The sequence below is a fragment of the Lucilia sericata genome, unplaced genomic scaffold, assembly GCF_015586225.1.
Source record: "Lucilia sericata isolate MDLA Ls3-8-SP2 unplaced genomic scaffold, ASM1558622v1 Contig002743F_arrow, whole genome shotgun sequence".
In the NCBI taxonomy this organism is placed as follows: Eukaryota; Metazoa; Arthropoda; class Insecta; order Diptera; family Calliphoridae; genus Lucilia; species Lucilia sericata.
The window spans coordinates 15,001-42,455 of NW_023996461.1; the positions used below are offsets into that span (position 1 = coordinate 15,001).

Sequence of the window (27,455 nt, forward strand, 5' to 3'; positions counted from 1 at the left end):
TCCCTCACTCCCTCCCTCCTCCCTCCCTCCCTCCCTACCTCCCTCCTCCCTCCCTCCCTCCTCCCTCCCTCCCTCCCTCCCACTCCCTCCCTACCTACTAACTAACTAACTAACTAACTAACTAACTAACTAACTAACTACTAACTAACTACTAAACTAACTAACTACTAACTAACCTAACTAACTAACTAACTACTAACTAACTAACTACTAACTAACTAACTAACTAACTAACTAACTAACTAACTAACTAACTAACTAACTAACTAACTAACTAACTACTAACTAACTAACTAACTAACTAACTAACTAAACTAACACTAACTAACTAACTAACTAACTAACTAACTAACTAACTAACTACTAACTAACTAACTAAACTAACTAACTAACTAACTAACTAACTAACTACTAACTAACTACTAACTAACTAACTAACTAACTAACTAACTAACTAACTAACTAACTAACTAACTAACTAACTAACTAACTACTAACTAACTAACTAACTAACTAACTAACTAACTAACTACTAACTAACTACTACTAACTAACTAAACTAACTAACTAACTACTAACTAACTAACTAACTAACTAACTACTAACTAACTAACTAACTAACTAACTAACTAACTAACTAACTAACTATACTAACTAACTACACCTACTAACTAACTAACTAACTAACTACTAACTAACTAACTAACTACTAACTATACTACTACTAACTACTAACTAACTAACTAACTACTAACTAACTACTAACTAACTAACTAACTAACTAACTACTAACTAACTACTAACTAACTAACTAATACTAACTAACTACTAACTAACTAACTAACTAACTAACTAACTAACTAACTAACAACTACTACCTAACTAACTAACTAACTAACTAACATAACTAACTAACTAACTAACTAACTAACTAACTAACTAACTAACTAACTAACTAACTACTAACTAACTAACTAACTAACTAACTAACTAACTAACTAACTAACTAACTAACTAAACTAACTACTAACTAACTAACTAACTAACTAACTACTAACTAACTAACTAACTACTAACTAACTAACTAACAACTAACTAACTAACTAACTACTAACTAACTAACTACTAACTAACTAACTAACTACTAACTAACTAACTACTAACTAACTAACTAACTACTAACTAACTACTACTAACTAACTAACTAACTACTAACTAACTAACTACTAAAAAATAACTAACTAACTAACTAACTAACTAACTAACTAACTAACTAACTAACTACTAACTAACTAACTAACTAACTAACTAACTAACTAACTACTAACTAACTACTAACTAACTACTAACTACTAACTAACTAACTAACTAACTAACTAACTAACTACTAACTAACTACTAACTAACTAACTAACTAACTAACTAACTAACTAACTAACTAACTAACTAACTAACTAACTAACTACTAACTACTAACTACTAACTAACTAACTAACTAACTAACTACTACTAACTAACTACTAACTAACTAACTAACTTTTTTCTTTAGAAAGTAATGATTTCAAACATTTCAATCATTCGTCTCTATTTATCACTATAAAATCAATCTTTAACTTACTCCGGATTAATGGGACTTTGTCTCCTTACCCGCATAACGTGTAGCAAGTAGCTGCCTCTAATAGATAAGAAGTATCTAAATTTACTATAAACATCTCGTATAGACCATAGTCATGTAGGACAATTTTGAGGCAGGACTTTGTTGAAATGAACCATCTGGCATAACTTTAGCATTTTTCATTAACATATTCGTGCGTGGAATGCGTACATTTTTCAGACCCAGGAAGCCTTGATTAACAGCAGCCATGCCCACCTTTTTACCAATCTCACCAATATCGATGCCGGGCAAAGGCATATGTGTCTCCAAATCACGCAATTGCACAATAAACATTTGTATACCTTTATGCTGGCCATCAATGTAGAGTTGTGCCACAACCATGGCATGATTAGCAGTATGACCCACTAAAATAAAACATAAATTGAGGAAATATTATTTAGTTTTTTTTTTTACTCTAAAATAGTAATATATTATACACTTACATCCTCCTGGCCACCATTTGTAGGCCTGCAAGCAAGGTGTATTCAAAACAAACTCTTCCGTATTACGATCATAATCTGCTCGTGTTTGTATACCTCTGACATTGGTGCCATGCGCCAGTTCAGTTTGAGCATAGGTACCAATTATATTACAATTCTCAGCAGCTTTACCCCATTTCTCAATTTGTTCGGGGGTACCTTGACCTTTTATAACATCCACAAACATTGTGATGTGAGTGGAGAGGGGACTATTGGCAGGAAATAGACCATGACTGTGAAGACCATATAACATTTTTCTAAAATACAAAAGCGAATAGAAATAAATGTTTTAACAATATTATATAATTTTCTTTTGTTTGTAAACTTACGGCCATATTTCATCTCCTCCCGGATTACGTTCTTGTTGTAATTTGCGTAATTTTTTAGCTGTGCTAGTTACTTGCTCAAACGGCTCGATTATAAACACCCACATGATCAAGGTATTCATGTTTGAGACCATAACCCTTTTCAAGATCATCGAAGAGAATGTGTTCTGCAGTAGATAATTGTTTAAATTAATTGTTATGGAGAGAAATTTATAGTGGAGCGAAAAAATTCTTTATATCGGTATCTAAATCCGGAATATCATTGGTATAATATAATCTATCTATCTATCTATCTATCTATCTATCTATCTATCTATCTATCTATCTATCTATCTATCTATCTATCTATCTATCTATCTATCTATCTATCTATCTATCTATCTATCTATCTATCTATCTATCTATCTATCTATCTATCTATCTATCTATCTATCTATCTATCTATCTATCTATCTATCTATCTATCTATCTATCTAGCTATCTATCTATCTATCTATCTATCTATCTATCTATCTATCTATCTATCTATCTATCTATCTATCTATCTATCTATCTATCTATCTATCTATCTATCTATCTATCTATCTATCTATCTATCTATCTATCTATCTATCTATCTATCTATCTATCTATCTATCTATCTATCTATCTATCTATCTATCTATCTATCTATCTATCTATCTATCTATCTATCTATCTATCTATCTATCTATCTATCTATCTATCTATCTATCTATCTATCTATCTATCTATCTATCTATCTATCTATCTATCTATCTATCTATCTATCTTATCTCTATCTATCTATCTATCTATCTATCTATCTATCTATCTATCTAGCTATCTACTATCTATCTATCTATCTATCTATCTATCTATCTATCTATCTATCTATCTATCTATCTATCTATCTATCTATCTATCTATCTATCTATCTATCTATCTATCTATCTATCTATCTATCTATCTATCTATCTATCTATCTATCTATCTATCTATCAGATATCTATCTATCTATCTATCTATCTATCTATCTATCTATCTATCTATCTATCTATCTATCTATCTATCTATCTATCTATCTATCTCTATCTATCTATCTATCTATCTATCTATCTATCTATCTATCTATCTATCTATCTATCTATCTATATATACATTTTAAAATAACAGTCTAACAATGACGATTAGAAATTTCAGTACATAAGTAGTTTTACAATTAATGTTCACAAAAATTAATAACGCTATGTATCTGATAAGGGGACTTTACTGACTGCAACACGATATCTAACAAGTTTCAATAAAAATATATAAATAATAATTATGTATATTATTAACTGCGGTAATTACGGAAAAAGGCCGAAATCAAACAAATAATTCTGATAAGTTTTTTTTTTTGTCACACCAGTCGAATCAAAGGTCGAATTTTCTATATATATTTTAGTACCTATTCATAATTTTGAACTTTATTACAAAATTATTAATTAAATGCATTAATATTTGTTTTACATTTTGTTTTTGAATTATGTACTACATATTTACCAAGTTCACGTTTTGTTTTTAATTTTTCAGCACCGCCATAAAACCATTGAGCAATTTCTTCACTATTAACTGTGGCATTCTGACGTTCTTTGGCAATGTCGGGATTTATAGTTTTGGGAACAATCGATATTTCTGTGGTCATTTTTTAAAAACAAATTAATTTTTTTGTTAATCAAATGATATTATTAAGTAAAAGTAAATTTGAAAACAAATATTTTTATTAATTTTATTTTAATAAACACTTCTTCTCTTCGCGATTTCAAATAGTCAACTAATTACAGCTCTTCTAAAGAAAAAGCTTTTATGTGCTTTTTGGACATTTTTGTTTGTTTATCTCAAAATTTTAGCTACACACTTTTAAGCACTGTGTTTTTAAGAGTCTTTATAATAAATTTTAAAATAAATATTTAATTTTTAAAATATAGTTTACTTTTTGACAACCCCTCAGCTTTGTCTTGAAGTCTGTTAATGGTTAGCAATATTTGATTCAAACAAAAATGTTTTATTACAGTTTAAACTTCAATTAGAGGGGGCTTGTATTTTGTGTGTCAAAGTCCAATTGTATTTCTCTCAAATTTTGTTTCAATCCCAACCACAGTACTCGTATGACTGTGCACAAAACTTTGTTATCATAACAAAATATTGTTTAATTGTAAATAATAACATTGAATTAGTGATACTCTTTAAAAAGAAATTTCTCTTTAAAAGAGAGTTTTTTTTTTAAATCTTGACCGATATTTTCATGAATAAAAAGACCGGTTTTAAAAATAATAAAAACAAAAAGTGAAAATCGAAGCGAATTTAATAAAGATGGTTTTGTAAATAAGTTTGTCTCTCCTAAGTACATAGTTGTTTCGTAAGATGATAAGTAAAAAGAACTTAACTATAACAGAACTATAACAGCACTATAACAGAACTAGAACAGAACTAGAACAGAACTAGAACAGAACTAGAACAGAACTAGAACAGAACTAGAACAGAACTAGAACAGAACTAGAACAGAACTAGAACAGAACTAGAACAGAACTAGAACAGAACTAGAACAGAACTATAACAGAACTAGAACAGAACTAGAACATAACTAGAACAGAACTAGAACAGAAACTAGAACAGAACTAGAACAGAACAGAACTAGAACAGAACTAGAACAGAACTAGAACAGAACTAGAACAGAACAGAACTAGAACAGAACTAGAACAGAACTAGAACAGAACTAAACAGAACTAAAGAACTAGAACAGAACTAGAACAGAACTAGAACAGAACTAGAACAGAACTAGAACAGAACTAGAACAGAACTAGAACAGAACTAGAACAGAACTAGAACATAACTAAACGAACAAACAGAACTAGAAACATAACTAGAAAGAACTAACAGAACTAAACGAACTAGAACAGAACTAGAACAGAACTAGAACAGAACTAGAACAGAACTAGAGAACTAGAACAGAACTAGAACAGAACTAGAACGAACTAGAACTGAACTAGAACTGAACTAGAACTGAACTAGAACTGAACTAGAACTGAACTAGAACTGAACTAGAACTGAACTAGAACTGAACTAGAACCGAACTAGAACTGAACTAGAACTGAACTAGAACTGAACTAGAACTGAACTAGAACAGAACTAGAACAGAACTAGAACAGAACTAGAACAGAACTAGAACAGAACTAGAACTGAACTAGAACTGAACTAGAACTGAACTAGAACTGAACTAGAACTGAACTAGAACTGAACTAGAACTGAACTAGAACTGAACTAGAACTGAACTAGAACTGAACTAGAACTGAACTAGAACTGAACTAGAACTGAACTAGAACTGAACTAGAACTCAACTAGAACTGAACTAGAACTGAACTGAACTGAACTAGAACTGAAATAGAACTGAAATAGAACTGAACTAGAACTGAACTAGAACTGAACTAGAACTGAACTAGAACTGAACTAGAACTGAACTAGAACTGAACTAGAACTGAACTAGAACTGAACTAGAACTGAACTAGAACTGAACTAGAACTGAACTAGAACTGAACTAGAACTGAACTAGAACTGAACTAGAACTGAACTAGAACTGAACTAGAACTGAACTAGAACTGAACTAGAACTGAACTAGAACTGAACTAGAACTGAACTAGAACTGAACTAGAACTGAACTAGAACTGAACTAGAACTGAACTAGAACTGAACTATAACTGAACTAGAACTGAACTACATCTATACTACAACTAAACTAGAACTGAACTAGAGCTAAACTATAACTGAACTGGAATTGAACTAGATCAGACTTAGAATTAAACTAGAACTGAACTTAAACTTTTTTTTAACTTTTTACTATGAATTTTAAAAATAGATATTATCGAGTTAGTGATTTCTAAAAACATATTTTGCCACTACTTTTAGAGTTTTGTTTAATTTTATTTTACATTTTATATACAAATCACATTTTTAAAATTGTGTTTTAAAATCCTCTGTTTTACATTTTAGATTTCATAAAAGGTTTCAAATGTGTATGGAATGACTTTGGTACCGGTTCCTTATTCAAAGGACTCTTTTTAGCAGCCTCAAAAAGACGTTCATAAACATTGCCATCATACGAGCCCAAGGTGGATCTTAAATTATTATCATGATGATCGAAACCATCACAAATAGCAACAGCATTGGGTCTTAAAGCTTTTAAGGCGTCCTCCAAACGTACTTGTAAAGAGCGTAAATCGGCATCGGTGATATTTATAAACTAAAAAGAGACAAAAAGTTATAGTAAAAGAGAGAATATGTTAGAATAAAGCTTACTCTCAATATATCATTCATGTGTCTCAAAGACGTGTGAACCAAATACAATTCTAAAAGTTCTTCCAGAACTTTGTTCAAGGCGGGATTACGCAATTTGGCATTAGGTCCAGTGATTTCTTCCAAAAAGCTGGCAATAACAAAAGAACGGCCATGCAACTATAGATAGACATGTTTTAAATAATTTACTTTTTAAACATTTTATATATTTACCTCGGCTGCTTGAGTATATTCTATGCCGGTATTATTAGCAGCCTCACCCTCCGTCTGACCCGATTTCAAACGTTGTGATAAATTTTCAAAGGCAATACGTGTTTTACTAGAAAATTCATGAATATTTTTTTAATAATGTTTGTAATTAATATTTGAAACTAGACTTACTTGGCTGCTGTGAATTGTAAAGCTTGCACCATATTTTGCCAAGAACCTGTCCACCTGTCAAAGTCGCGATTGTTTAATGAATCCTTTAGATAAGCCACAGTGGGGGATAAGGGCTTACCCGCCAAAGCTTGACGATATGATTTCATTAAAAATCTACCCACTTGCAATAGTAACACAGTATTTTCCCCCTCATATGTACAAGCGGCTGTAGCAGCTACATATAAATTACCCAAATTGGAGGATGTCAAATAACCATGACCACCACAGGCTAAACGTAAACGTTCTATACCCATAGTCGAATCGCTGGAACACAATACTTTCATGGAACAGGCTAAAGCATGCATTTCAGGCAGACGAGAATATTCACCACGTTTTATATCTTCCGAAGTTTGATAATACAAAGACCACAATTTCGCAGAAGCTAATTTATATGCTATGCTCGCGGCAATTTCCGGAAATAATTTCATTTGTTGGGTAACATGATCTATAATTTGGGGTTCGGGTTCACTAGAAATGTGTAGATAATAATAAAATAACCCTAAATAATTTGTAGATTTCTTCACTTACTTTTCATTAATGGGACTTTGTCTTCTCACCGCTGAATATCTTGTGGCAATAGTAGCGGCCATCGATAATAATATAGCATTATTTTGTGCTATCATACATCTTACTAGAACCATAGTAAAATAGGCCAATACCGATACCGGATTTTTAACATAACTACCATCACGATTTACTTGTGCATTACGCATTAACATATTTGTACGTGGTATGCGTACATTTTTCAAACCCAAGTAACCATTATTAACACCAAAGAAACCCAATTTTTTACCAATATCTCCCACATCAATGCCCGGCAAAGGCATGTGAGTCTCTTCATCGCGTAATTGAACCATAAACATGGCCATACCTTTGGGATCATTGTCGATATATAAATTAGCCACTACCAGCAGTAGTTGGATGAATGGCCCACTGTAGATAGAGAAAAAAGATAGAAAGAGGAAAAGAAGGAAAGTTTTAGACAGAAATCCATGTCCAGATTGGATTTTGTTATAGTCCATAGAGTGGACAATAGTCTGGTCTAGAACTAGAATTTAACTAGAATTTAACTAGAACTTAATTAGAACTTAACTAGAACTGAACTAGAACTGAACTAGAACTGAACTAGAACTGAACTAGAACTGAACTAGAACTGAACTGAACTAGAACTGAACTGAACTAGAACTGAACCTAGAACTGAACTAGAACTGAACTAGAACTGAACTAGAACTGAACTAGAACTGAACTAGAACTGAACTAGAACTGAACTAGAACTGAACTAGAAACTGAACTAGAACTGAACTAACTGAACTAGAAACTAAACTGAACTAGAACTGAACTAGAACTGAACTAGAACTGAACTAGAACTGAACTAGAACTGAACTAGAACTGAACTAGAACTGCACTAGAACTGAACTGAACTAGAACTGAACTAGAACTGAACTAGAACTGAACTAGAACTGAACTAGAACTGAACTAGAACTGAACTAGAACTGAACTAGAACTGAACTAGAACTGAACTAGAACTGAACTAGAACTGAACTAGAACTGAACTAGAACTGAACTAGAACTGAACTAGAACTGAACTAGAACTGAACTAGAACTGAACTAGAACTGAACTAGAACTGAACTAGAACTGAACTAGAACTGAACTAGAACTGAACTAGAACTGAACTAGAACTGAACTAGAACTGAACTAGAACTGAACTAGAACTGAACTAGAACTGAACTAGAACTGAACTAGAACTGAACTAGAACTGAACTAGAACTGAACTAGAACTGAACTAGAACTGAACTAGAACTGAACTAGAACTGAACTAGAACTGAACTAGAACTGAACTAGAACTGAACTAGAACTGAACTAGAACTGAACTAGAACTGAACTAGAACTGAACTAGAACTGAACTAGAACTGAACTAGAACTGAACTAGAACTGAACTAGAACTGAACTAGAACTGAACTAGAACTGAACTAGAACTGAACTAGAACTGAACTAGAACTGAACTAGAACTGAACTAGAACTGAACTAGAACTGAACTAGAACTGAACTAGAACTGAACTAGAACTGAACTAGAACTGAACTAGAACTGAACTAGAACTGAACTAGAACTGAACTAGAACTGAACTAGAACTGAACTAGAACTGAACTAGAACTAGAACTGAACTAGAACTGAACTAGAACTGAACTAGAACTGAACTAGAACTGAACTAGAACTGAACTAGAACTGAACTAGAACTGAACTAGAACTGAACTAGAACTGAACTAGAACTGAACTAGAACTGAACTAGAACTGAACTAGAACTGAACTAGAACTGAACTAGAACTGAACTAGAACTGAACTAGAACTGAACTAGAACTGAACTAGAACTGAACTAGAACTGAACTAGAACTGAACTAGAACTGAACTAGAACTGAACTAGAACTGAACTAGAACTGAACTAGAACTGAACTAGAACTAGAACTGAACTAGAACTGAACTAGAACTGAACTAGAACTGAACTAGAACTGAACTAGAACTGAACTAGAACTGAACTAGAACTGAACTGGAACTGCACTAGAACTGCATTAGAACTGAACTAGAACTGAACTAGAACTGAACTAGAACTAGAACTAGAACTAGAACTGAACTAGAACTGAACTAGAACTGAACTAGAACTGAACTAGAACTAGAACTAGAACTGAACTAGAACTGAACTAGAACTGAACTAGAACTGAACTAGAACTGAACTAGAACTGAACTAGAACTGAACTAGAACTGAACTAGAACTGAACTAGAACTGAACTAGAACTGAACTAGAACTGAACTAGAACTGAACTAGAACTGAACTAGAACTGAACTAGAACTGAACTAGAACTGAACTAGAACTGAACTAGAACTGAACTAGAACTGAACTAGAACTGAACTAGAACTGAACTAGAACTGAACTAGAACTGAACTAGAACTGAACTAGAACTGAACTAGAACTGAACTAGAACTGAACTAGAACTGAACTAGAACTAGAACTGAACTAGAACTAGAACTGAACTAGAACTGAACTAGAACTGAACTAGAACTAAACTAGAACTGAACTGAACTAAAACAGAACTGAATTAGAACTGAAAAAATAAAATTAAAATGTGAATTTCCCGCTTTAAACCTTTTTTAGGCAAACACTCCTACAAAATACCTACATATTTATAAAATTGTTTTTTTTTTTTCTACTTACATCCTCCAGGCCACCATTTATAAGCCGTCAATGTGGGAGTATTCAAAACAAACTCATCAGTCTCACGATCAAAATCGGCTCGTGTTTGTAAGCCACGCAAAAAGGTGCCATGACCCAATTCAGTTTGAGCATAAGTAGCACAAATTTCGAAATTTTCCGCTCTTTTGCCAAATTTCTCAAATTGTTCATCGGTACCCTGTTTGCGTATGGCATCAACTAACATAGCAAATTGTACAGTGAAAGGATTACCGGCTGGCAGTGCACCCCAACATTCGGGAGAGCCGAATTTAGCACTAAATTAAGTTCATTAATATAAGTATTAAATCCTTAAAAAGAATTAACTTACGGCCATATATCTTTGCCACCAGGATTACGTTCCTCTTGTAATTTTTGCAATTTTTTGGCAGCTATAATTGCATCTTCTACGGCTGTGTTATAAATATCTTCATGTGATTTATAATGCACTGTAGCAGCATCATCATTTTTATCATTGACCATATAAGTTTCTAGACAAAGTTGAAAATTTTAAATAAGAAATTAGTTAAACAATTATAAAGAAATTAATAATTATTTGCATTTGTGTGGACTTTGTGATTTGTACTCGTTAAAAATGAGTTGACAATTTTGGTTTTTATTTATTTAAAATGACTTTTTATCAGTTTGTTGCTTATCAAAACGCTTAATTCACCTCCAGCCCCCCTTAGGAGTTTTACAATGCACTAATTAACTTGTTATATTGCCAAAAAAATTTTATTAAATTTGGCAAGTTTCATTTCCAGCCGTTTCTTAAATTCAATATTATTCAAAAGATATCTCACCATTTCGGCTATACTTACCCAATTCTCGTTTAAATTTTAATTTCTCTTCGCCTCCATGCCACCACAAAGCAAAATCCTCTACATTAAAAGTGGCATTTTGACGTTCCTTTTGCAAATCGGTATTAATAGTTTTTGGTACAATACTCATAATTATTTTTTTTTAAGTTTTACCAATATATATAAAATTTTTGTGATCTTTTGCCAGTCGCTAGTAAATAATAACTAAATTTTAAATTGTTGACACACTCTAAGAGCGTTCAGACTCATTAAAAATTTGTTTTGTTTGAAAAATTAAATTTACTTATCATTTTATTGGCTTATAGAAGATAACAAATAATTAATGAGTTGTAAGAAGAGCAACAAAAGCTTTATCTATTTCACCTTAAGAGAGTAGTTTTCTCTTTATGAAATCAAAAAATAGGTTAGGTCAAGATCTGTAGAGATTTAAGAGTAACATATTTGTAAGAATATCTTGTAAACAAGATATCGAACTAAATAACTATTAGACAGCTCCAGAAATATATAGTGTAAATATAATTTCAGATTTCTCTAATAACTTCCCACAGATTTTTTTGTACCACTTACTAGTTTAGACTAGTCTAGTCTATAATCTACACAATGGCCGGGCTCATAGTTTAGTCTATAGTCTGGACTATAGTTTAGTCTATAGTCTGAACTATAGTCTAGTCTATAGACTGGATTATAGTCTTGACTATAGTCTAGTCTATAGACTGGATTATAGTCTCGACTATAGTCTAGTCTATAGACTGGATTATAGTCTCGACTATAGTCTAGTCTATAGACTGGATTATAGTCTCGACTATAGTCTAGTCTATAGACTGGATTATAGTCTCGACTATAGTCTAGTCTATGGACTGGATTATAGTCTGGACTATAGTCTAGTCTATAGACTGGATTATAGTCTGGACTATAGTCTAGTCTATAGACTGGATTATAGTCTGGACTATAGTCTATAGACTGAATTATAGTCTGAACTATAGTCTAGTCCATAGATGGATTATAGTCTGGAATATAGCCTAGTCTATAGACTGGATTATAGTCTGAACTATAGTCTAGTCTATAGTCTGGATTATAGTCTGGACTATAGTCTAGTCTATAGACTAGATTATAGTGTGGACTATAGTCTAGTCTATAGACTAGACTATAGTCCAGACTATTATCTGGATTATAGTCTGGAATATAGCCTAGTCTATAGACTGGATTATAGTCTGAACTATAGTCTGGATTATAGTCTAGACTATAGTCTAGTCTATAGACTGGATTATAGTCTGAACTATAGTCTAGTCTATAGACTGGGTTATATCTAGTCTATAGACTAGATTATAGTCTGGACTATAGTCTAGTCTATAGACTAGATTATAGTCTGGACTATAGTCTAGTCTATAGACTGGATTATAGTCTGGACTATAGTCTAGTCTATAGACTGGATTATAGTCTGGACTATAGTCTAGTCTATAGACTGGATTATAGTCTGGAATATAGTCTAGTCTATAAACTGGATTATAGTCTGAACTATAGTCTAGTCTATAAACTGTATTATAGTCTGGACTATAGTCTAGTCTATAAACTGGATTATAGTCTAAACTATAGTCTAGTCTATAGACTGGATTATGGTCTGGACTATAGTCTAGTCTATAGACTGGATTATAGTCTGAACTATAGTCTAGTCTATAGACTGGATAATAGCCTGGACTACAGCCTAGTCTATAGACTGGATCATAGCCTGGACTACAGTCTGGACATTAGTCTAGTCTATAAACTGGATTATAGTCTGAACTATAGTCTAGTCTATAGACTGGACTATAGTCTGAACTATAGACTGTATTATAGTCTGGACTATAGTCTAGTCTATAAACTTGATTATAGTCTGGACTATAGTCTAGTCTATAGACTTGATTATAGTCTGGACTATAGTCTAGTCTATAGACTTGATTATAGTCTGGACTATAGTCTAGTCTATAGACAGGATTATAGTCTGGACTATAGCCTAGTCTATAGACTGAATTATAGTCTGAAGTAAAGTCTAGGCTTTATTCTAGACTTTAGTCAGGTCTATAGTCCAGTTTATAGTCCAATCTATAGTTTGAACTATAGTCTGGTCTATAGTCAGGACTGTAGTCTGAACTATAGTCTAGTCTTTAGTCTGGACTCTAGGCTACATTAAAGTTTATAGTCTAGTCCGTATAGTCTACAATCTACTCTATAGTCTGGACTATTGTCTAGTCTATAGTCTGGACTATAATCTGAACTCAAGTATTGTCTATAGTCTGAACTATAGTCTAGTTTATAGTCTGGACTATTTGCTAGTCTATAGTCTAGTTTATAGTCTGAATTATAGTATATTTTATAGTCTAAAATATATTCAATAATATAGAACATATTCTATATTCTGGACTATAGTCTAGTCTATAGTTGTATCTATTGTCTAGACTATAGTCTAATCTATAATCTAGTCTAATATATAGTCTGGGCTATATTTTAGTCTATAGTGTGAACTATAGTCTAGTTTATGGTCTGGTCTATAGTCTGATCTATAATAGAGACTATAGTGTAGACAATAGTCCGAACTATAGCCTGGATGATAGTCAAGCCTAAAGTCTGGACTATAGTCTTCTCTATAATCTGCACAACAGTCTAGTCTATATTCTGGACCATAGTCCAGTTAATAGGATGGACTAAAGTCTAATCTAGTTTTCTCAACTATTTAAAATGAGCAACATCTTTTCAACGATGTACCATCGGATCAGTTAAAGGTTAAAAGTATGAACATGCGCAATCAAGTTTTTTCATGTTATATTTTGATATTAACATTCGTATAGAAAAACCGGTAAAATGTATAATAAAAATAAAATTGTGTAAAATCATCAAAACAAACAGTCTGGGTATAAGTATATGGATGGGGAGCTGATAAAGAAAACAATAATATACAAATTTAAAACCACAATAATAAAAAACAAAAACACAGATAACATATGGACTTGGTTTATGAAACAAAATCTAAAAAGAGATAGAATTTTTTTTAATTTAAAAAATTTTATTTAAATTCTAAACACATTCTACGACAAAACAAAGGTTATACTTTTTGTTTGTGCATTTCTATCCCCTATAAATTTTGTATTCACACGATACTTGTCCGTCTTCACACTCACGCCTAAAGATAACAAAGAAGAGTACTTGTTATTAAACATTTACGAGAAAAATATTAATAAAATTTGAGTTTTAAAGTTATTTTCTTTTTTCTACTCATAGATAACAAATAAATTTTTACTCAAAACAGAAAACTGGATAAAAAACTATTTGTTTAACTCATTAACTATAGAGCAAAAACAACAACAATAAAGAGTATCTGGAGAATTGAACTGGTACGTCATGGCAAATGATTGTTGGAATAAATTTCATATTTTACCAGTGCTCTGGTTCATTGTGTTTCTAACAATGTCGGAGTCAAAGTCAGTTAGCAGCTCTAGTGCTTTTTGCACCAAAGATGATCGTTGTACGGAACCCTTTAAGGATCAATCACGTTACGATCATTATCGTGTCTATAATGTAGAATTGGCTACGGAACAACATGTTGATCTCTTCAAAAAGTTGGAACAACAAAGTGATAGTATGTCGTTTATGGGTCATGCTCGAGATGTGGGACAGAAATTAACAATTTTAGTTGCTGCCCATAAAGTTGCTGATTTAGCTGATTTATTGGAACATTATCAGGTTAAACATCGTATACTGGTGAGTTGGTTTACGATTAATATAAAAGACCTAATAAATAAATAAAAAAACTACATCAGACACAAACTTATGTCAAGTTTAGTCTATAGTCTGGGCTACAGTCTAGTCTATAGCTTGGACTATAGTCTGGACTATAGTCTAGTCTATAGTCTAAACTGTTGACTAGTCTGGACTATCATCTAATCTGTACTCTAGACTGTACTCTATTCTATAGTCTGGACTGTAGTCTGGACTATAGTCTAGTCTGGACTATAGTTTAGTCTATGGGCTGGACTATATTCCAGTCTATACTCTGGAGTGCAGTCTAATCTATAGTCTGGAATGTAGTATGTAGTTTGTTGTCTGGACTATAGTACACTCTATAGTCTTAACTATAGTCTGGACTATATTCTATTCTACAGTATGAACTATAGTCTAGACTACAGGCTGGACTATATTACATATAATCTAGTCTATAGTCTGCACTAAAGTTTAGCCTTTAGTCTGGACTAAAATCAAGTCCATAGTCTGGACTAAAGCCAAGTCTATAGTCTTGACTATAGTTTAGTGTATGGACTATAGTTCAGTTTATAGTCTGAACTATATAATAGTCCGGTCAGTACTCTTGACTACAATATATTGTCTACAGTTTGAACTATTGAACTATTGTCTGAAATTAAAATCTAAATTTTCTTTATTCTTTCTCCTTTCAGACCTACAATTTCCAAGAGAAAATCGACAAAAACTATGCTTCAGTCTTACCCATTGGTACAGATCTCTCCAAATTCGACTGGCATCATTATTATCATCTAGAAACTATTTACGAATGGTTGCAATCATTAGTGGAGAAATATCCTGGAGTAGTTACACTACTCGATATGGGCAATAGTACACAAGGTTTTCCCATTAAAGGTGTAAAAATCTCACATAATCCTAACAATAAAGCCATATTTATAGAATCGGGTATACATGCTCGTGAATGGATTGCTCCTGCTACGGCCACATTCTTAATTAACGCACTACTAACATCAAACGATGGTGATGTTAGAAATTTAGCCAAAAACTACAACTGGATTATTTTTCCTAGTGTGAATCCGGATGGTTATAAATTCACTTTTGAACATGATCGTATGTGGCGCAAGAATCGTCAAATATTTGGTACCTGTCGTGGTGTTGATTTAAATCGTAATTATCCAGATCATTGGAATTCTACCGGCAGCAGTAGTGATCCTTGTCGTTATGATTTTGCCGGACCAGCAGCTGGTTCTGAAATGGAAACGCAGCGGCTAATGAAGTTCATAGAGGATAATGTGGCAAAGGAACAAATTAAAACTTATATATCATTACATTCGTTTTCACAAATGATTATGTTTCCTTACGGTCACACTAAGGAACATGTTTACAACTATGAAGATTTAAAGGAATTTGGTCAATCGGCCTCGAATGCTATTAAAGAATTGACCGGAAGTAACTATATCAGCGGTAATTCATTTGAAACAATTTATCCCTCCAGTGGTGGTAGTATGGACTGGGCTTATGCTGTTCATAAAATACCCATTGCTTATACTTTTGAACTGCGTGGTCCACCCGATAGTCAAGATATGTTTATACTCCCAGCCGAAGAAATTTTACCTACTGCCCGTGAAGCCTTGGTTGCCATTACGGCAATTGTTAAGGGTGCTACAGCAAAAGGTTATTTTAATTAGACCTTGAAAATGTTTAACAATCAAAACTAATTGAAATATTTTTAAATGTTTAATCTCATTAAGTTCCACTGTTAACTTTATATTGTAAGAATTTTGATAAATGGATTTTATTGTACTCTTTTTTTTTTAATTTTAAATAAAGAAGATAAACTATAATTTATACGAATTGCTAAATTTTGTAATAAAGATAATGGATGTACATATATAATAACACCTTTTTATCAAGAGTAATCGCAAAGTTAGGATCTACAGCCGACATTTGGTATTCTACATAGAGATCTATGTTATTTTCTAATTTTTAACGTTATTAATGGACCTACAGCTGGTTTAGATTTTTGATATTAAAATGGACACTTGATCGAAAATTTTATTGATTTTTACTGTTTTCTCGTTTGGAGCATTATTACAGAAACTATAGCCGATTTTGGGATTTTCGAATATAGCCTGCCTATAGACTATTCTATGGTCTTGACTATAGACTATTCTATAGTCTTGACTGTAGACAGTTCGATTGTCTTGATTGTAGACTATTCTATAGTCTTGACTATAGACTGTTCTATAGTCTTGACTATAGACTATTCTATAGTCTTGACTATAGACTATTCTAAAGTCTTGACTATAGACTATTCTATAGTCTTGACTATAGACTATTCTATAGTCTTGACTATAGACTATTCTATAGTCGTTACTATAGACTATTCTATAGTCTTGACTATAGACTATTCTATAGTCTTGACTATAGACTATTTTATAGTCTTGACTATAGACTATTCTATAGTCTTGACTATAGACTATTCTATAGTCGTTACTATAGACTATTCTATAGTCTTGACTATAGACTGTTTTATAGTCTTGACTATAGACTGTTCTATAATCTTAACTATAGACTATTCTATAGTCTTGACTATAGAACGTTCTATAGTCTTAACTATAGACTATTATAAAGTCTTGACTATAGACTATTCTATAGTCTTGACTATAGACTATTCTATAGTCGTTACTATAGACTATTCTATAGTCTTGACTATAGACTGTTTTATAGTCTTGGCTATAGACTGTTCTATAGTCTTGACTATAGACTGTTCTATAGTCTTGACTATAGACTGTTCTATAGTCTTGACTATAGACTGTTCTATAGTCTTGACTATAGACTGTTCTATAGTCTTGACTATAGACTGTTCTATAGTCTTGACTATAGACTGTTCTATAGTCTTGACTATAGACTGTTCTATAGTCTTGACTATAGACTGTTCTATAGTCTTGACTATAGACTGTTCTATAGTCTTGACTATAGACTGTTCTATAGTCTTGACTATAGACTGTTCTATAGTCTTGACTATAGACTAGTCTTGACTATAGACTGTTCTATAGTCTTGACTATAGACTCTTCTATAGTCTTGACTATAGACTGTTCTATAGTCTTGACTATAGACTGTTCTATAGTCTTGACTATAGACTGTTCTATAGCCTTGACTATAGACTGTTCTATAGTCTTGACTATAGACTAGTCTTGACTATAGACTGTTCTATAGTCTTGACTATAGACTGTTCTATAGTCTTGACTATAGACTGTTCTATAGTCTTGACTATAGACTGTTCTATAGCCTTGACTATAGACTGTTCTATAGTCTTGACTATAGACTGTTCTATAGTCCTGACTATAGACTGTTCTAAAAATATCGGCTACATACTGTTCTATAGTCTTGACTATAGACTGTTCTATACTCTTGACTATAGACTGTTGTATAGTCTCGGCTATATACTGTTCTATAGTCTTGACTATAGACTATTCTATAGTCTTGACTATAGACTGTTTTATTGTCTTGGCTATATATATATCACTAAAGACTATTCTATAGTCTGGACTATAGATAGTTTTATAGTCTTGACTATAGACTGTTCTATAGTCTTCAATATATACTGTTCTATAGCCTTGATTATAGACTATTCTATAGCCTTGACTACAGACTATTCTATAGTCTTTACTATACACTATTCTATAGCCTATAAACTATTCTATAGTCTGGACTATAGACCGTTTTATAGTCTTGACTATAGACCGTTTTATAGTCTTGACTATAGACCGTTTTATAGTCTTGACTATAGACCGTTTTATAGTCTTGACCATAGACTGTTCTATAGTCTTGACTATAGACTGTTCTATAGTCTTGACTATAGACTGTTTTATAGTCTTGACCATAGACTGTTCTATAGTCTTGACTATAGACTGTTCTATAGTCTTGACTATAGACTGTTCTATAGTCTTGGCTATAGACTGTTCTATAGTCTCGACTATAGACTATTCTATAGTCTTGACTATAGACTATTCTATAGTCTTGACTATAGACTATTCTATAGTCTTGACTATAGACTATTCCATAGTCTTGACTATAGACTATTCTATAGTGTTTACTATAGACTATTCTATAGTGTTTACTATAGAGTATTCTATAGTCTTGACTATAGACTATTTTATAGTCTTGACTATAGACTATTCTATAGTCTTGACTATAGACTATTCTATAGTCTTGACTTTATACTATTCTATAGTCTGGACTATAGACTATTCTATAGTCTGTACTATACACCGTTTTATAGTCTTGGCTATAGACTGTTCTATAGTCTGGACTATAGACTATTCTATAGTCTATAGTCTTGACTATAGACCGTTTTATAGTCTTGACTATAGACTATTTTATAGTCTTGACTATAGACTATTCTATAGTCTTGACTATAGACTATTCTATAGTCTTGACTATATACTATTCTATAGTCTGGACTATAGACTATTATATAGTCTTGACTATAGTCTTTACTATAGACTTTTCTGTAGTCATGACTATAGACTATTCTATAGTATTGACTATAGATTGTGCTGTAGTCTTAACTAAACACAGTTTTAAGGGTTAAAATTATGTAAATCTTTATGCAAATCATCAGTTTTTATTTTGATTCTTCGAAACATATGGAAGAAATAGAAAGAACCGGTAAAATAAAAACAAAATTTCTGAAAACAAAGACAATGAATAGGGAGGGAAACCATAACAATAACACTGATAACATATGGTCTTCGCTGAGAAAAGAAAACAAAATCTGTATAATAAAATTAATTAATTTTATAAATATTCTTAAAACCATCACAATATTAAGGTAAAAAGTATTATTCTTTAATCTGTTTGTAGACGCAACAAACTCTCAGTCTCCCGCGTACTCGCTAACAAAATTATAATTTTTTTTATTTAGTGTCTAAATTTATTTAGTCTAAAATTTAGACTAATGAAACAAAGTTCTACATTTAAGATATTTTAAAATTTTTTCTAATTTATTTATTTTTGTACTCAAAGATACAAAAATATATTTTTAACTCAGAATCTGGATAAAAACTATTTGTTTAACTCAATATTGAGAAAATAGAAGAAAAGAGTAATGGGAGGGAGAAACATTTGTATGTTTAAAATGGCAAATCACTGTTGGTATAAATTTAGTTTATTTTCGGTAGTTCTCTGTTTAATATTGTTTTGTACAATGTCGGAATCAAAAGCAGTTAGTAGTTCCAGTACTCTGAGTAGCAAAGAGGAAACTTTTAAGGATCGATCACGTTACGATAATTATCGTATTTATAATGTAGAACTGGCTACAGAACAACATGTGGATCTATTTCAAAAACTCGAAGAACAAAGTGATAGCATGATATTTATAGGTCATGCTCGTGAAGTCGGTCAAAAATTGTCGATTTTAGTTGCTGCCCATAAAATTGCCGATTTGGCAGATTTACTTGAGTATTATCAGGTTAAACATCGTATACTGGTGAGTTAAGGTTTATGGACAATGAAAAATTATGAAGAAACTTTATATTTGTTTAAACTTCTCCTTTCAGACCAATAATTTCCAAGAGAAAATCGATAAAAACTATGCTTCAGTTTTACCCATTGGTACAGATCTCTCGAAATTTGATTGGCATCATTATTATCATCTAGAAACTATTTACGAATGGTTGCAATCGTTAGTGGAGAAATATCCTGCAGTAGTTTCTCTACTCGATATGGGCAATAGTACACAAGGTTTTCCCATTAAAGGTGTAAAAATCTCACATAATCCTAACAATAAAGCCATATTTATAGAATCGGGTATACATGCTCGTGAATGGATAGCTCCTGCAACGGCTACGTTCTTAATTAACTCACTACTAACATCCACTGATGAGGATGTTCAAAATTTAGCCAAAAACTACAATTGGATTATTTTTCCTAGTGTGAATCCGGATGGTTATAAATTCACTTTTGAACACGATCGTATGTGGCGTAAGAATCGACAAATATTTGGTATAAATCGTGGTGTTGATTTAAATCGTAATTATCCAGATCATTGGAATTCCACCGGCAGCAGTAGTGATCCTAGTCGTTATGATTTCTCGGGACCCACCGCTGGTTCAGAGTTGGAAACCCAGCGTTTAATCAAATTTATAGAGGATAATGTGGCAAAAGAGCAAATTAAAACATATTTATCTCTACATTCCTATTCGCAAATGATTATGTTCCCCTATGGTTATACCAAAGAACATGCTTATAATTATGAGGATTTAAAAGAATTGGGTCAATCGGCAGCAAATGCCATAAAGGCCCTAACCGGAGTACATTACACTAGTGGTAGTAAAATTGAAACAATTTATCCCTCTAGTGGCAGTAGTATTGATTGGGTTTATGCTGTTCATAAGATACCCATTGCTTATACTTTTGAATTGCGTGGTCCACCCGATAGTCAAGATATGTTTATTTTACCCGCCGAACAAATTTTGCCTACTGCCCAGGAAGCTTTTGCTGCTATAAAGGCTATTGTTGAGGGAGCAGCTGCTAAAGGTTATTATAAATAATTGTTGAAAACAAAAACAGCTTTTAACTTTAGTTATATATGGCATTTTTCATAAATATTCAAATATTTTCTTACTTCATGATTTTGTATGCTTAATCTCAATATTTTTATATTGTTATTTCAAGAGATAAATGAAATGTTTGTTTACATTATTTTAAAATAAGATAAAATATATTTTATGAGTTCCTCAATATTTTAATAGAAGACATAAATATTTAATATGAAGACATAAATAACTTTGGAAGATGTTAAGGAATTTAAATATCTTCCTTAATAACAAATTTTTATAAAAGACATTATGGACTATAGACAAGATTTTTTATTCTTCAGTTCTAGTTTAGTTTTAGTTCTAGTACAGTTCTAGTTCAGTTCTAACCTAACTTAGTTCAGTTCTAGTCCAGTCTAGTTCAGTTCTAGTTCAGTTCTAGTTCAGTTCTAGTTCAGTTCTAGTTCAGTTCTAGTTCAGTTCTAGTTCAGTTCTAGTTCAGTTCTAGTTCAGTTCTAGTTCAGTTCTAGTTCAGTTCTAGTTCAGTTCTAGTTCAGTTCTAGTTCAGTTCTAGTTCAGTTCTAGTTCAGTTCTAGTTCAGTTCTAGTTCAGTTCTAGTTCAGTTCTAGTTCAGTTCTAGTTCAGTTCTAGTTCTTTAGTTCAGTTCTAGTTCAGTTCTAGTTCAGTTCTAGTTCAGTTCTAGTTCAGTTCTAGTTCAGTTCTAGTTCAGTTCTAGTTCAGTTCTAGTTCAGTTCTAGTTCAGTTCTAGTTCAGTTCTAGTTCAGTTCTAGTTCAGTTCTAGTTCAGTTCTAGTTCAGTTCTAGTTCAGTTCTAGTTCAGTTCTAGTTCAGTTCTAGTTCAGTTCTAGTTCAGTTCTAGTTCAGTTCTAGTTCAGTTCTAGTTCAGTTCTAGTTCAGTTCTAGTTCAGTTCTAGTTCAGTTCTAGTTCAGTTCTAGTTCAGTTCTAGTTCAGTTCTAGTTCAGTTCTAGTTCAGTTCTAGTTCAGTTCTAGTTCAGTTCTAGTTCAGTTCTAGTTCAGTTCTAGTTCAGTTCTAGTTCAGTTCTAGTTCAGTTCTAGTTCAGTTCTAGTTCAGTTCTAGTTCAGTTCTAGTTCAGTTCTAGTTCAGTTCTAGTTCAGTTCTAGTTCAGTTCTAGTTCAGTTCTAGTTCAGTTCTAGTTCAGTTCTTGTTCAGTTCTAGTTCATTTCTAGTTTAGTTCTAGTTTAGTTCTAGTTTAGTTCTAGTTCAGTTCTAGTTCAGTTCTAGTTCAGTACTAGTTCAGTTCTAGTTCAGTTCTAGTTCTGTGCCACTAAAGTTCAAGAACTGTTTTATTAATTTGTTGTTCAGTAATCAGGTCTATAAGACGACCTATAGTCTGGTCTATAATTTGGAATATAGACAATCTTGGAATATAGACGTACAAAGTACAAAAACAGACTTTAAGAACTTTATAAAATTGCACTTTTATTGTCAGAATTTTGGTAAATAAATAAAACATTTTACAAATCAAAGCAAATTTCCTACTTCAATATAAAACTGAGTAACATTTTCAATATCAACAACAATTAGCAATAATTGTGTCAGTACATCTTCACAGCTGTTGTAATATGATTCCTAGGTGAAAGGCGAGGATCAAATATGGGATTTATTTGAACAATACAATCTGTAGAAAAATAAACAAAATATTAAATTTAAAGCAATAAAACTATTGCACCGAAATGTAATAAATACAAACCATTTTCCAATAAATACAGTAAACGATCGTACAGCAAAACACTTTCAATTAAGGGAGCAAAAAATAAACGTAATGTATAAAAAATAACAATATTTTTCCAATTTAAAAGATCCCTCTGCGTCACAGGTGTTTGTAGATCATGTTCATTAAGATTTTCAACAGCTAAACCTTTAACAGCTCTATAAAAGTAACTAGAAAACAATAAAAGCACAAAAGCTAGAAATTTTTTCGAAAATAAAACATTAAACCATATACTTACTCTTCAAATTTCATATCTGGCGTATGTTTAACACTTTTCAAGCCCGAATGTTTTAAACAAGGATAATGTTTAACAATTATTCTTTCTGCTGCCGCTCTAAACGAATGTACTTTTAAATAGTCATAATCCTTTAGCGATAAACGTTCATTATATAGTTCCATGGCATGACAGGAAATCTCTCTGGCCTCATAACTTAAACGTACATCATTTGTACTAGCTTTTAAATATTCACTTAAAGGATAACCATAAAACTGTTGAGGTGGCTTTTGTTTCATACCAGCACGTCCCTCAATTGTTGTTAGTTTTTGATAGCAACAACCAACAAAATTTAAAAACTTTGCTTGTTTACATTGCAAAAACATACGCATAAGTATGGCGCCCAAATCACCACAGGGATGTAGACCTATAATACCAAATGTATAATCTGTATTTGTAAGACCTATTGCCTTTTCTATTATAGACAAAAATTCGTCTTTTGTCATTTGGGCCGTTAAGCAAAGATCTACATGTGTGGGACTTTGATATTGCAAATTTTCCGTTGCTGGTAAATATTTCTCTATAAGTTTTTCCATATTTCTATCCATAACATAGGCATTTTGATTAAGTTCTGTTTGCATTTCTAAACCACAGACCTTAATATTATAAGCATAACCTAAAACTCTGGCCAAGTGACCTAGACCAGCACCAAAGTCTATAACAAAATCGACAGGATTTTCTGTGCAAATCTGTTTACACAGGGCAGCCATATATTCTAATTCATGCCTCTTTTTGGGTTTTACACCTTTAATAAATATATGCTTTAGTTTAGGATGATCGAGAAGTATGGCACGAGGTAGATTAAGCTGAAATTAAGATTTACATACATACTTTGTGTGTTCTATTGATTCAGATATGTATAAGAGAACATTGATTGTTGTGGGAATGTGCATGCATTATGATCTTGAAGTGATATACATATACATATGTATAACTGAACTGAGCTGAACTAGAACTGAACTAAAAGCAAACTAGAAATAAACTAGAACTAAACTGGAACTAATTAGCACTAAACTGAACTAAACTTGAACTAAAGTAGAACTAAACTACAATTGAACTAGAACTGACCTAGAACTGAACTAGAACTGAACTAGAACTGAACTAGAACTGAACTAGAATGACTAGAACTGAACTAGAACTGAACTAGACTGAACTGAACTACTAGACTGAACTAGAACTAGAACTGAACTAGACTGAACTAGAATGAACTGAACTACTGAACTGAACTAGACTGAACTAGAACTGAACTAGAACTGAACTAGAACTGAACTAGACTAACTAGAACTGAACTAGAACTGAACTAGAACTGAACTAGAACTGAACTAGAACTGAACTAGAACTGAACTAGAACTGAACTAGAACTGAACTAGAAACTGAACTAGAACTGAACTAGAACTGAACTAGAACTGAACTAGAACTGAACTAGAACTGAACTAGAACTGAACTAGAACTGAACTAGAACTGAACTAGAACGAACTAGGAACTGAAACTAGAATGAACTAGAACTGAACTAGAACTGAACTCGAACTGAACTACGAACTGAACTAGAACTGAACTAGAACTGAACTAGAACTGAAACTAGAACGAAACTAGAACTGAACTAGAACTGAACTAGAACTGAACTAGAACTGAACTAGAACTGAACTAGGACCTGAACTAGAACTGACTAGAACTGAACTAGAACTGAACTATGACTGGAACTATAGAACCTGAACTAGAACTGAACTAGAACTGCACTAGACGAAACTAGAACTGAACTAGAAAAGAACTAGAAACATAGAACTGAACTAGGAAACTGAACTAGGAACTGAACTAGAACTGAACTAGAACTGAACTAGAACTGAACTAGAACTGAACTAGAACTGAACTAGAACTGAACTAGAACTGAACTAGAACTGAACTAGAACTGAACTAGAACTGAACTAGAACTGAACTAGAACTGAACTAGAACTGAACTAGAACTGAACAGAACTGAACTAGAACTGAACTAGAACTGAACTAGAACTGAACTAGAACTGAACTAGAACTGAACTAGAACTGAACTAGAACTGAACTAGAACTGAACTAGAACTGAACAGAACTGAACTAGAACTGAACTAGAACTGAACTAGAACTGAACTAGAACTGAACTAGAACTGAACTAGAACTGAACTAGAACTGAACTAGAACTGAACTAGAACTGAACTAGAACTGAACTAGAACTGAACTAGAACTGAAGAACTGAACTAGAACTGAACTAGAACTGAACTAGAACTGAACTAGAACTGAACTAGAACTGAACTAGAACTGAACTAGAACTGAACTAGAACTGAACTAGAACTGAACTAGAACTGAACTAGAACTGAACTAGAACTGAACTAGAACTGAACTAGAACTGAACTAGAACTGAACTAGAACTGAACTAGAACTGAACTAGAACTGAACTAGAACTGAACAGAACTGAACTAGAACTGAACTAGAACTGAACTAGAACTGAACTAGAACTGAACTAGAACTGAACTAGAACTGAACTAGAACTGAACTAGAACTGAACTAGAACTGAACAAGAACTGAACTAGAACTGAACTAGAACTGAACTAGAACTGAACTAGAACTGAACTAGAACTGAACTAGAACTGAACTAGAACTGAACTAGAACTGAACTAGAACTGAACTAGAACTGAACTAGAACTGAACTAGAACTGAACTAGAACTGAACTAGAACTGAACTAGAACTGAACTAGAACTGAACTAGAACTGAACTAGAACTGAACTAGAACTGAACTAGAACTGAACTAGAACTGAACTAGAACTGAACTAGAACTGAACTAGAACTGAACTAGAACTGAACTAGAACTGAACTAGAACTGAACTAGAACTGAACTAGAACTGAACTAGAACTGAACTAGAACTGAACTAGAACTGAACTAGAACTGAACTAGAACTGAACTAGAACTGAACTAGAACTGAACTAGAACTGAACTAGAACTGAACTAGAACTGAACTAGAACTGAACTAGAACTGAACTAGAACTGAACTAGAACTGAACTAGAACTGAACTAGAACTGAACTAGAACTGAACTAGAACTGAACTAGAACTGAACTAGAACTGAACTAGAACTGAACTAGAACTGAACTAGAACTGAACTAGAACTGAACTAGAACTGAACTAGAACTGAACTAGAACTGAACTAGAACTGAACTAGAACTGAACTAGAACTGAACTAGAACTGAACTAGAACTGAACTAGAACTGAACTAGAACTGAACTAGAACTGAACTAGAACTGAACTAGAACTGAACTAGAACTGAACTAGAACTGAACTAGAACTGAATTGGAACTGAACTAGAGCTGAACTGGAACTGAACTAGAGCTGAACTAAAACTGAACTAGAACTGAACTAGAACTGAACTAGAACTGAATTTTTATACAGGACTTTGCATGTATCTTGTTATGAACCATAGTCTAGCCAATAACCAGATCGATACGAATATTATTTACATATTCTTATTAATATTGAAATGATTTGTTAAAATAAATATGTGAATGTGTAAAAACACGGACGTTTTCCACCTTAGAAACTTACCCGCCAATTTTGTTGTCGTTTTACACACAATTCTTTAAAAGCCTGTTTTAAAGCCAATAAACTTAAGGGCCATAATCTATTAACATTCTTTCCTTCGTAATTGTTACTTTCTAATAAAAAACATAAATGTTCCGGAGGTAGATGTTGGAAACAATCACGCCATGACGTTGGTAATTTAGACCAATGATCATACCACATAAAGTCCTATAAAATGTATAAAATATACTTTTTATTAGACAAAATCTTTATAAAAAAACTTACTAAAAACGTAGGAATTTATTAGCCAATCATATTTACGTATAATGTTTAAAGAATCGTTAATTTTGCCTTTTAAATTAG

The 27,455-nt window shown here is 32.4% G+C and overlaps 5 protein-coding genes across 7 annotated transcripts; 2 read left to right on the forward strand and 3 right to left on the reverse strand.

Annotated features, from left to right (window-relative positions):
- Positions 1–1,702: 1,702 nt before the first annotated feature.
- Positions 1,703–4,285, reverse strand: LOC119614265 (probable peroxisomal acyl-coenzyme A oxidase 1). Its single transcript, XM_037970401.1, has 4 exons — positions 4,002–4,285; positions 2,463–2,626; positions 2,098–2,390; positions 1,703–2,019 (listed from the first exon to the last, which is right to left on the reverse strand). The coding sequence occupies exons 2-4, from the start codon at positions 2,609–2,611 to the stop codon at positions 1,703–1,705; spliced, it is 759 nt and encodes a 252-aa protein (XP_037826329.1). The 5' UTR covers positions 2,612–2,626; positions 4,002–4,285.
- A 2,103-nt stretch (positions 4,286–6,388) lies between these two features.
- LOC119614268 (probable peroxisomal acyl-coenzyme A oxidase 1) lies at positions 6,389–11,508 on the reverse strand. Its single transcript, XM_037970404.1, is given in 9 exon segments — positions 6,389–6,735; positions 6,792–6,947; positions 7,002–7,107; positions 7,170–7,676; positions 7,737–8,118; positions 8,121–8,141; positions 10,416–10,708; positions 10,762–10,921; positions 11,252–11,508. Coding segments are annotated over 9 exon segments (2,016 nt in total). The 5' UTR covers positions 11,382–11,508; the 3' UTR covers positions 6,389–6,474.
- Positions 11,509–14,135: 2,627 nt separating this feature from the next.
- On the forward strand, positions 14,136–16,837 carry LOC119614270 (zinc carboxypeptidase-like). Of its 2 annotated transcripts, none has more exons than XM_037970407.1 (3): positions 14,136–14,326; positions 14,504–14,983; positions 15,676–16,837. In XM_037970407.1, the coding sequence occupies exons 2-3, from the start codon at positions 14,624–14,626 to the stop codon at positions 16,666–16,668; spliced, it is 1,353 nt and encodes a 450-aa protein (XP_037826335.1). In that variant the 5' UTR covers positions 14,136–14,326; positions 14,504–14,623; the 3' UTR covers positions 16,669–16,837. The 2 variants fall into 2 exon arrangements, with proteins under 2 accessions (XP_037826335.1, XP_037826336.1); XM_037970408.1 differs by having other exon boundaries at positions 14,151–14,326; positions 14,574–14,983.
- Positions 16,838–19,679: 2,842 nt separating this feature from the next.
- Positions 19,680–21,548, forward strand: LOC119614269 (zinc carboxypeptidase-like). 2 transcript variants are annotated; one of them, XM_037970406.1, is made up of 3 exons: positions 19,680–19,818; positions 20,168–20,475; positions 20,546–21,548. In XM_037970406.1, the coding sequence occupies exons 2-3, from the start codon at positions 20,194–20,196 to the stop codon at positions 21,536–21,538; spliced, it is 1,275 nt and encodes a 424-aa protein (XP_037826334.1). In that variant the 5' UTR covers positions 19,680–19,818; positions 20,168–20,193; the 3' UTR covers positions 21,539–21,548. The 2 variants fall into 2 exon arrangements, with proteins under 2 accessions (XP_037826334.1, XP_037826333.1); XM_037970405.1 differs by having other exon boundaries at positions 19,699–20,475.
- Positions 21,549–22,965: 1,417 nt separating this feature from the next.
- Positions 22,966–27,320, reverse strand: LOC119614266 (protein RRNAD1-like; the record flags this gene model as incomplete). The annotated part of the gene is made up of 4 exons (XM_037970402.1): positions 22,966–23,184; positions 23,257–23,447; positions 23,516–24,357; positions 27,117–27,320. Coding segments are annotated over 4 exons (1,320 nt in total), but the record flags the coding sequence as incomplete, so codon positions are not given.
- Between the last annotated feature and the right edge of the window lie 135 nt (positions 27,321–27,455).